Genomic DNA, 11,124 nt, shown 5'->3' with positions numbered 1-11,124 from the left:
TCTCAAACACACCAAACAGAAGTCGATACCTTAGTTTCTGGCAGAGAGAGGAGAAAGAAGGGGACTGAATTGTCAAAGCTCTAGCCTGAAACTCATATCTATTATCTGTTTCTATTGAGAATCAGTTAATAGGGCCATTACAAGTTCTTTTGAAATTGTGATTGAAGAAAGAAAAAAAAACTGATTGAAGAAAGAAAAAAAAACTGATGTTCTTTATTTATTCAAAACCTCTACTTAATGGCACCATTGTGGTATAGATCCTACCAACCTGCTACTTGGTACGTGTCAATGTTTCAGTAGAAAGACTCAAATTTATGCAAATGTGTCTCATACAGGTAATTTATTTTCAATTTCACAGGGACACATAGACGTCATAGGAATGCAAGCTATAGGATAAACATATTATGTAAATCGATATATTAAATATATAGTAAATATATTTATATAGTAAACATATATATTAAATATATAGTAAATCTATTATGATAACATTAGCAATAAATGTTACCAAACTAAGTAAGTCAAGGATTTTTTATTTATAAAGTACATGTTTATTTTTGCTATTACATGCTTATTCTGGCTGCCACTAAAGGACACAGTAGAGGTCCTTAGCACAACCATTTAAAAATTTTTTTTAGGCCTGCACAGTGGCTCATGCCTTGTAATCCCAGCACTTTGGGAGGCTGAGGCAGGATTGCTTGAGCCTAGGAGTTTGCAACCAGCCTGGGCAACATGGTGAGACCTGGTCTCTTAAAAAAAAAAAAAATTAGCTGGGCATGTTGGTGCACACCTATAGTCTCAGCTATTCACAAGGCTGAGGTGGGAGGATTGCTTGAACCCAGGAGGTCAAGGATGCAGTGAGCCAAGATCCCACCACTGAACTTCAGCCTGGGCAACAGAGCAAGATCCTGTGTCAAAAAAAAAAAAAAAAAGAATAAATTTTTTAAAAGAATAGATGTACCGGCCAGGCACAGTGGTTCACGCTTGTAATCCAAGTACTTTGGGAGGCCAAGGCAGGCAGATCACTGGAGGCCAGGGGTTCAAGACTGGCCTGGCCAACATAGCGAAACCCCATCTCTACTAAAAATACAAAAAATTAGCTGACATGGTGGCACACGTCTGCAGTCCCAGCTACCTTGGAGGCTGAGGCAAGAAAATCACTTGAAGCCAGGAGGCAGAGGTGGCAGTGAGCTGAGATCCTGCCAGTGCACTCCAGCCTGGGTGACAGAGCAAGACTCTGTCAAAGAAAAAAAAAAAAAAGAGAGAGACAGAATATATGTATTGCCAGATTAAGAGAAAAATACATTTCCATCATCTCAGATATCCTTATGGTTGTTCCCAATTAATCTGCACACCCCTGAAATCACTATTCCAACTTCTATCACTATTTGTTAGTTTTGCTTCTGTGTTCTTCAACTTCATATAAATGGAATCATACAGTACATATTCTTTTTTGTTTGACTTCTTTTGCTCAATATAAATAAGGTTAGCCTTACCACAACTTAGTCAAATGGAAGAAATATAGATTATAGGCTATAGTTGTCAAGGGCTGTATCTACATAATTCTTATAAAATGCCTAGCACAGACTTATAATAAATGTTTGCACATACAGTTTCAGAGTTGCTTAAAGATGGAATGGCTCTCTTTGGAGATAACTTGGAGGTGTTTTACCCACAGGTCCAGAGAAGTACTTGGTAGGGAGGATGCAGAAGAGATTCAAGCATGTATATAAGCTATACATCCCAAACAGAGCACATGATATTTTTGGAAAAAGATACATTAGTTCTATCTAGACTCACCTTTGTGGTGTCATGTGCATTCAATATGCCTTCTACAATGTCAGAGAGATCCATATGTAATTCCTTTAAAGCAACCCAAAGGAGTAATTAGAAAAAGAGTCAGTGGATATACTTTTGATTTTGTTATTCAACGGCTAAAGTTTACTGTATATAGAGCAAGATTTGTTTTGTTTTTTCTTGTAGAGATGAAGTCTCATTGCATTGCCCAGGATTATCTCAAACTCCTGGGCTAAAGTGATCCTCCCACCCTGGCCTCCCAAATTGCTGAGACTACAGGAAAGAACTACTGCGCCCGGCCTTGCTCAAGTATTTTTATAATTACCATAGATAGATTCTCATATATGCTTAAAACTTAAGATAACTTTCCTATGGTTTCATTCTTATTTTACATAGTTGAGTTTAAGATTTTCTAACCCAAACTCTCTTCCCAATTTTGCATCTTCAGCTATAAATATTTTGAGTAGCATAATACAGTAACTAAAGGCAGTAAAAAATTATTTTATCCTTTTAAAGAAAATAATTCCCTGCAATTTCCTGTTGGAAGTTTATATGCAACAAGACACACACAATCAGCACTTACAGGAATATCATCAGTGCGGTTGTCCTTCCAGACTTCTAAAAGTGCAACCACCATGTCTTTCAGTTCAACCCTGGAGAGAACTCCATCACGGTCAACATCAAATACCTTGAAGCAAACTAATGAAAAGAAACTCTTGTGGAGGAAAATTATTTTTGTATTCTGAGGTATAATATATTTTACTAGAAGTTGCCCTTGTATAATTACTTAGGTTTTTAAAGCAAGTATATGTTTCCTGGAACAGTTCTCATCTGTAATAAACTATACTATGTCATTATACTCCTCAGAACTTGTAAGACTTCCTGCATATCATGAATCTATATCTCTAAATCATTATTCAGATATAAGACCCTACCCTTCAACCAAATCTAAAGCTAAATGCCTTACAAGCTGTAAAGAAAGGGTCAAGTTACTACACAATAAATATCACAATACCTTACAAGTTTTAAGGAAGTAATGCAAGCCCCTAGGTTAATTTCTAATATTCAAAATTGATCATTGCAGAGTTGTTTCTTGTTCCTTTTTTTTTTTTTCCTTTTTCTTTTTTGGAGACGGTGTCTCCCTCTGTCACCCAGGCTAGAGTGTAGTGGCATGATCTCAGCTCACTGCAACCTCTGCCTCCCGAGTAGCTGGGATTACAGGAGCGCACCACCACACCCAGGTGATTTTTTTTTCTTTTCTTTTCTTTTTTTTTTGAGATGAAGTCTTGCTCTGTCGCCCAGGCTGGAGTGCAGTGGAATGATCTCGGGTCACTGAAACCTCTGCCTCCTGGGTTCAAGCAGTTCTCCTGCCTCAGCCTCTGAGTAGCTGGGACTACAGGCATGTGCCACCACACCTGGCTAATTTTTTGTATCTTTAGTAGAGACAGGGTTTCACTGTGTTAGCCAGGATGGTCTCGATCTGACCTTGTGATTGGCCCGCCTCAGCCTCCCAAAGTGCTGGATTACAGGTGTGAGTCACCGCGCCTGGCCAATTTTTGTATTTTTAATAGAGACAAGCTTTCACCCTGTTGGCCAGGCCGGTCTCAAACTCCTAACCTGAAGTGATCCACCCGCTTCAGCCTCCCAAAGTGCTAAGATTACAGGCGTGAGCCACGGTGCCAGGTCAGCAGAGCTGTTTCTTGTTTGCTTAAAATATCCTATTTATAGCTGGGCACGGTGGCTCATGCCTGCAATCCCAGTACTTTGGGAGGCCGAGGTGGGCGAATCACGAGGTCAGGAGTTTGAGACCAGCCTGGCCAACATGGTGAAATCCTGTCTCTACTAAAAACACAAAATTTAGCTGGGCATAGTGGCGGGCACCTGTAATCTCAGCTACTTGGGAGGTTAAGGCAGAATTGCTTGAACCCGGGAGCCGGAGGTTGCAGTGAGCCAAGATCGTGCCCCTGCATTCCAGCCGGAGCAACAGTGCGAGACTTCGTATTTAAAAAAAAAAAAAAATCCTATTTATATCAAGAATCATAAGCTGATATAAAGACAGTCCACTTCCCTGTTACTTTTCCAGTATAATTAATGTACATTCAATCTTTCTTTGTAAAAAACAATTTTAAATATTTTTTTTTTGAGATGGAGTCTTGCTCTGTAACCCAGGCTGGAGTGCAGTTCTCAGCTCACTGAAACCTCCGCCTCCCAGGTTCAAGCGATGCTTCTGCCTTAGCCTCCCGAGTAGCTGGGGGGCACCAGCCACCATGCCCGGCTAACTTTTGTATTTTTAATAGAGACAGGGTTTCACCATATTGGCCAGGCAGGTCTTGAACTCCTGACCTTGTGATCCGCCTGACTCAGCCTCCCAAAGTGCTGGGATTACAGGTGTGAGCCACTGCACCAGGTCTTTTTTTTTTTTTTTTTTTTTTGAGACGGAGTCTCGCTCTGTCTCCCGGGCTGAAGTGCAATGGCACAATCTTGGCTCACTGCAACCTCCACCTCCCAGGTTCAAGCGAATCTCCTGCCTCAGCCTCCCAATTAGCTGGTATTACAAGTGCCTGCCACTGCACCCAGCTAATTTTTATATTTTTAGTAGTGACTGGGTTTCTCCATGTTGGCCAGGCTGGTCTCAAACTCCTGACCTCAGGTGATCCACCTGCCTTGGCCTCCCAAAGTGCTGGGATTACAGGTGTGAGCAGCCATGCCTGGTCAACAATTTTAACTCTTTAATGAAATTCAAACACAACATGGTAAGAATTAGAACACCAGTGCTTTGCTATTTAACTCCAAATGAATCACTCTAGTTTAACTTCCATTAGTTCATCAGCAAAAAAAGAAATTAAAACAAAATTTTTTTAAGGCAACAATTAACTTCAATGGAAATGCACAGCAGGGCATGGAGGCTCATGTCTATAACCCCAACACTTTAGGAGGCTGAGGTGGGCGAATCATTTAAGGCCAGAGGTTCGAGACTAGCCTGGGCAACATAACAAGACGTTGTCTCTATTAAAAAAAAAAAAAAAAAAAAATTAGCCAGGCATGGCGGTAAATGCCTGTAGTCCCAGCTACCTAGGAGGCTGAGATGGGAGAATCCATTGCGCCCAGAAGTTCAAGGTTACAGTGAGCTACAATCACACCACTGCACTGGACTCCAGCTTGAGCAACAGAACAAGACCCTGTCTCAACAACAACAACAAAAAAAATCAGAGATTTTAGCTTTCTCATCTAACAGTAAATTGTAATAGAAACAACCAAGCCAGTTTGAAATAGTGGTATAACAACAGGGAATAAAAAAAGAGATTTGAATTTTTAGTTGAAAAATTATTTCATATACCTCCATAATAGAATTCTGGCTATTAAATCAATTGAGCGCATCATAATACAACAGTACTAAATAAGATAAAAATATTGAACACCACACCCAAAATATGCAACATTTGTGAACATTTATTTTAGAAAGACGTGGAGATAATGACCCCAGTAAATATATTTAAGTTAGGTTCCAATTAAATGTAAATGCCTGCATTTTTTCAAATATGGTTAAGATTTAATAATGCAATGTATATATGCTTCCAAATTATGCTACAACATTTTAGTTAGGTTAAAAAAGATCATTTTAGCATTTAATAAAATTAGTCTTGACCATGAATTTTATTTTGCCAATGAAATACTAATCTGTGCCAGTGATGGAAAATGACTTATGCCTCAACTTATGTAAGACACAAAATTCTACCAGAAAATATTTCCTAAATGTTTAAAATTTTCAATTACATCATAGCTGATCTGATTCATTTATCATGAATTGCAGATTCTTCAGGAAAATCAACCCCATTGTTAACAGCAAAGATCCCAATTATTCCATAGTAAAAAAGAAGAGGTGATTGATTCCTTAGAGTGACCTCACTAAAACCCCAATATGAGATGAATATTTGCTAATCTGACAAAGTTATAAAAATTCAAGCCTTAATCCATAGATAATTTTACATTGATGAAAACTGATTTTCTCTCTATTACATAGTTTGCAATTTTTTGACAATGTTTAACACACTTACATTTTTGTCTTTCAGCCAGGGGTCCCCTGCAACAGGCTGATAACCCACAGGATATCTCCTTAAAATCTATGTGATTGTCACGATTTTCATCAAAAGCATTAAACAAACCTGTGAAATAGGAAGAGGCACCATAAATCACAGCCAAGCTTCCTAGTGTTAATAATGATATGTTTACAAAAGGAGGAATGACTCTTTCCCATAAACTGACTGAATTTGTTTTTTAAGTTTATTAGCAGTTCCTAATGTTTCAGGAAGTATCTCTTTCCTCTTGGTATAATTATAACTGAAACTTGTGATCACGGCAGAAAATACATTACAATTCTTTAGTGTTTGGTTATGTCCATCTATATTTATCTTACATCATTTTTAATAGCTAAAATGCCTATATAGTTTTGAAGTCAATAAATAAAAATTAAAAACCAAAAAAAGGTCAGAAATTACAACAATTATCCTTACTTAGAAAGACTGAGAAGAAAAACGGAAAAAAGAAACAAAAACTGAACTGCTTATTAAATGAATACTCAAAGATACACTACGGTAACATTAATAAGCTCCCATAAAGCTCTTTCATGAGGCAAAGGAAGATACATTATGCAACATAAGAGAAAGAAATTCTCTACTACAGTGTCTCTTTGTACTGTTTAATCTTTTATACATGAATATTTTAAATTTCACAAAGGGAATTTATAATCTAATCCTGTGGTTTCCAAACATTTTGTAAAAAAAAGAAATGAAATAATTTTGTTTTCAAATGAAATGATACATCAATCCCAATTCTAAAAAGGTAAAAACACAATGCACTGTTGTTGAAGTAGGTAGAAACCCAGAACCCTATCTGCCCTGGCTCCCCTGACGAGTACTCCAAAGTACCCTAGAAATTTGAAGAATACAGATAGTATATTCCAAGAATCTAACGATGTGCCCTCAGTTTAGGGATTAGAAAACTAAAGCTCAGAGAAGATTACATAATTTGCCAAATATAAGTTTTAAAAGGTGAGAGCTGGAAGCAGAACCCAAGTATTCATACTCCAAATACGATTTTTATGATGTGCTCACAATTATTCTTTGTACTCTTTATTTTTAAAAAAGTAACAGCAGGCTGGGAGCAGTGGCTCACACCTGTAATCCCAGCACTTTGGGAGGCTGAAGGTGGGTGGATCACCAGAGGTTGGGGGTTCAAGACCAGCCTGACCAATATGGAGAAACCCCGTATCTACTAAAAATACAAAATTAGCCAGGCGTGGTGGCACATTCCTGTAATCCCAGCTACTCGGGAGGCTGAGATAGGAGCATCGCTTGAACCCAGGAGGCAGAGGTTGCAGTGAGCCGAGTTCGCGTCATTGCACTCCAGCCTGGGCAAAAGAGCGAAACTCTGCCTCAAAAACAAACAAACAAAAAAGCAACAGCACTAAGTTTAGAGCTAGAGAGCACCTCAGAGATGGTCTAGTCTAATTGTTTCTTAAACTTTTTTTGGAGGGGAGAATACAGCAGTGGAACCTTCTTATGCAAAAGAAAAAAAGTAGAGGCACCCTACTGGAGGAAGAGATAAGGTCATATGTGGAAACATGGAGCTCTGCCCATTCAGTGGCTACCACATGACTCCAGGCACTAGCTACTAATGCACCTCACTGGAACACAGTATCACAACCACTGACTTGGTCAAACACATTTTATACATGAGCATCCTCAGGTGCAGAGAGCTAAACTGATTTATGCAAGGTTATAACAGGTAGAAGATCAAGCTCAAGACTATAATATTAATTCCCATTCATTTTTCCCCACTCCATTAAACCTGCAAACATATAAGAAGATGGTTTTTTAGAGTTAAAATGTATTGGTTTCAAATATGGGATGAGCTCAGGTATGTTTACCAGTGAACATATGTAGAAAATGGAATGATTCCTACCTTCACTTAGAGATGGACGAATGGGTGGTGAAACCAATGGGCCAAATGTCTCTAAATCAAATCGTCCAGTCCGGGACTGAGCCTTCAATAACCAATAGCGTTTCTCAAGATCAATGATGTCTGATTCCTCCACTAAGGGTCAAATCAAAAAAGATTATACAACTTCAGAATTCTCTTCTCGGGAGTTTAGTTCATCCTGATAATATATCTTCCACACATATATTTTAGTTTCACACTTCAGTTGCTAAAAAATAATCACAACCAAAAACAAAACTCAAATTTATTATATCCAAAATGGTAAGAAAATTAAACCAAAATGAGGCTTTAAAACAGAAAAAAGAAATCTACAATTCCCCTTTTAAGTAGGCTGTTTAAGTCCAACATTTAAAATAATATACAACTAAGCTATTTCTTTTGGGTTTCCCACACCACTTTTACCTGTACTGACTTTTTTTTTTTTTTTTTAAGAGTCAGGGTTTTGCTCTGTCACTCCAAAGCTGGAGTGCAATGACACGAACCTAGTTCCCTGCAGCCTCAAACTTCTGGGCTCAAGATATCCTCCCACCTTAACCTCCCAAGTAGTTAGGACTACATGTGCACACCACCACATCCAGATAATTTTTTAAAAACTTTTTGTAGAGATGAGGTATCTCTATGTTGGTCAGGCTGGTCCCAAACTACTGGCCTCAAGCAGTCCTCTCACCTCTGCTTCCCAAAGTGTTGGGATTATAGGTGTGAACCACTGTGCTCAGCCATTTTTATTTTCAATCTTTATCTTGGATTTAAAGTTTCTATGTACAGCTTCTCTCCTGGCTAGACTGTAAACATCATAATGGCAGGATCTATGTCTGATTCATCCTATCAATACAATTAACGATTTACACATTCAATACTTACTGAATAAATGAAAAAAGTCAGTTAAGTGACAGAGGAGATGGAGTAGGAGTCCCTATGTGATAGTAATAGCAAAGCCACGAAAGCATGAACATCTTTTCTCCTCACTCCTCAGAATATACATCAAAATCACAAATAGGCTCTAAACCATTTTATCTGTGATTGTTTTCCTCCAAGGAACTAAAGTAAAATTTAGAAAGCATACATAGTACATTTATTCTCAACTAAACATAGGAACCAAAGTGATACTATTAAAATATAAATCTAGAAATTTCAAATTCTTTCTATAATGGAGTAACTAGCACCAGACTTGACCTCCTACCACAAATGACTAGAAAACTGTATAAAATATATAAAACTGTTTCTAGAAATTTGAGAACAAGCAGTATGGAACTGTGATCCTTGAGAGAAAGGAAACAAATAAGGTGAGCCTTTTCATTGCCCTGGATTTTCTCCCCACAGTCACTTTCCAGACCTAAACAAGGGATAAGTACTGTAAGCAAAGAGATTTCACTGAGTTAAGAAGATAGGTTGGAGGTGAGGTAACTGAAATTTGCATAACAGAGTACTGGAGAGGAAAGAGTTATGCCAAGAAAGGGCTCCAGAAATCTGCACATGTGTCTTACTGAGTTTTGGCAGAAAGTAAGCTGTGTATACATGAAGTGAAACACATTGAGGCTGGGCTAGGTATAAATGCTGGGAAATTTGTTTTGTTTTGTTTTGTGGTGTTGTTGTTTGAAACAGAATCTTGCTGTCACCCAGGCTGGAGTGCAGTGGCGTGATCTTGGCTCACTGCAATCTCCACCACCTGCCTGGGTTCAAGAGATTCTCGTGTTTCAGCTTCCCAAGTAGCTGAGATAACAGGCATGCACCAGCACACCTGGCTAATTTTTGTATTTTTAGTAGAGATGGAATTTCGCCATATCGCCCAGGCTGATCTCAAACTCCTGGCCTCAAGTGATCTGTCCGCCTCGGCCTCCCAAAGTGCAGGGATTACTTATAGGCATGAGGCACTGCACCCAGCCCAAATGCTAGGAAAGTGTAAGCTAAAAAAAGTCCTAGCGCTCATATAGGGATGAGAGATGTCTGATTGTGACCAGCTGAAGTGGAAACACTGTGTTGGACATTGGGAGCATTTGTGAACTCCAGAGGGTCTCTACTTAATAAGCAGGGAAAAACTAACTCTAGAGTAAAGGCTACTCTAAACTTGTCCCAACAAAGCTTACAAACAATCCTGAAAAATATGGAGCTGATCCACAAGTAACTTAACTGCCTATCAAAATAAAACATAAGTTCCTTTTTTGAAGAGAGACAACAATCCAGATGCTCAGCTATGTAACATCCACAATGTCTATCATCCAAAGAAAATATGAAAGTAGTAGAAAAATGTGACCCAAAATCAGGATTAAAAATTAGTAAATAGAGGGCTGGATGCGGCGGCTCACGCCTGTAATCCTAAGCACTTTGGGAGGCCGAGGCGGGTGGATCACTTGAGGTCAGGAGTTTGAGACCAGCCTGGCCAATATGGTAAAACCCCGTCTCTACTAAAAATACAAAAATTAGCTGGGTGTGGTGGCGGGTGCCTGTAGTCCTAGCTACCCCGGGGGCTGAGGCAGGACAATCGCTTTAACCCAGGAGATGGAGGCTGCAGTGAGCTGAGATCGCCCCGCTGCACTCTAGCCTGAGGCAACAGAGCGAGACTCAGTCTCAAAAAAAAAAAAAAAAAAAGTCAATAGAAAAAGACCTAGAAATAACAGATGATGTAATTAACAGGCAAAGCTTTATTTATTATAAGTATCTCAGGAATTAAAGAAAAACATGCATATACTGAGGAAAGAAATGGCAACTATAAAAAAGTATCCACTGGAACTACTAAAGATGAAGAATACAATATTTGAAATTAAAAAAAAATTCACTAGAGGACTTAACAGCAGATTATAAACTAGACAGGAAAGACTAGTGAACTTGAAGGATAGGCAATATGATAGCATAAAGAGGAAAAAGGCTAAAAATGTATTAGAATCTTAGAGACCTATAAGATAGTATCAAACATACATACAATTGGGATCCCAGAAAGGGATAGGCAGAAAATATCTGAAAAAATAATGGCTGAAAACTTTCTAAAACTCATAAAAACTATATTCCCACAGATCCAGAAGTTCAATGAACCTTGTGTTAGAAAACTCAAAACCCTAACAAGGCAAGTCATAATCAAACTGGTGATAAAGAAAAAATCTTAAAAGAGAGTAAGATGGGGAAAAACACATTACAAACAAAAGAACCAAGATAATAGTTTATCTCCAGAAAAAAAGCCAGAATGCAACAGGGAAGTGCTGAAAAAGAAAACAAAGTTGTCAACCTCCAATTCTGTATCACGTGAAAATATTCTTCAAAAATAAATTCAAAGTACAGATTTTTTTTTTGACAAACAAAGCGGAAATAGCAGAACCACACCAAAAGGACTATTAAAGA

The 11,124-nt window shown here is 38.4% G+C and overlaps 1 protein-coding gene across 1 annotated transcript in view; it reads right to left on the bottom strand.

Annotated features, from left to right (window-relative positions):
• Positions 1-1,779: 1,779 nt before the first annotated feature.
• LOC108528835 (ubiquitin carboxyl-terminal hydrolase 32-like) overlaps positions 1,780-11,124 on the bottom strand; it is a gene marked incomplete at its 3' end in the record, with an annotated part of 37,847 nt that continues 28,502 nt past the window's right edge. The window contains exons 4-7 of the mRNA XM_017870818.1: positions 7,759-7,890; positions 5,853-5,960; positions 2,381-2,496; positions 1,780-1,863 (exon numbers count right to left, since the gene is read on the bottom strand). Coding sequence (XP_017726307.1) covers positions 1,780-1,863; positions 2,381-2,496; positions 5,853-5,960; positions 7,759-7,890 — 440 coding nt within the window. The remainder of the gene's footprint in view (positions 1,864-2,380; positions 2,497-5,852; positions 5,961-7,758; positions 7,891-11,124) is intronic.

The sequence above is a fragment of the Rhinopithecus bieti genome, unplaced genomic scaffold (assembly GCF_001698545.2).
Source record: "Rhinopithecus bieti isolate Rb0 unplaced genomic scaffold, ASM169854v2 scaffold_5497, whole genome shotgun sequence".
Classification (NCBI taxonomy): domain Eukaryota; kingdom Metazoa; phylum Chordata; class Mammalia; order Primates; family Cercopithecidae; genus Rhinopithecus; species Rhinopithecus bieti.
Note: the sequence above shows the minus strand (reverse complement) of the source record. Positions and strands in the feature narration are given on the sequence as shown.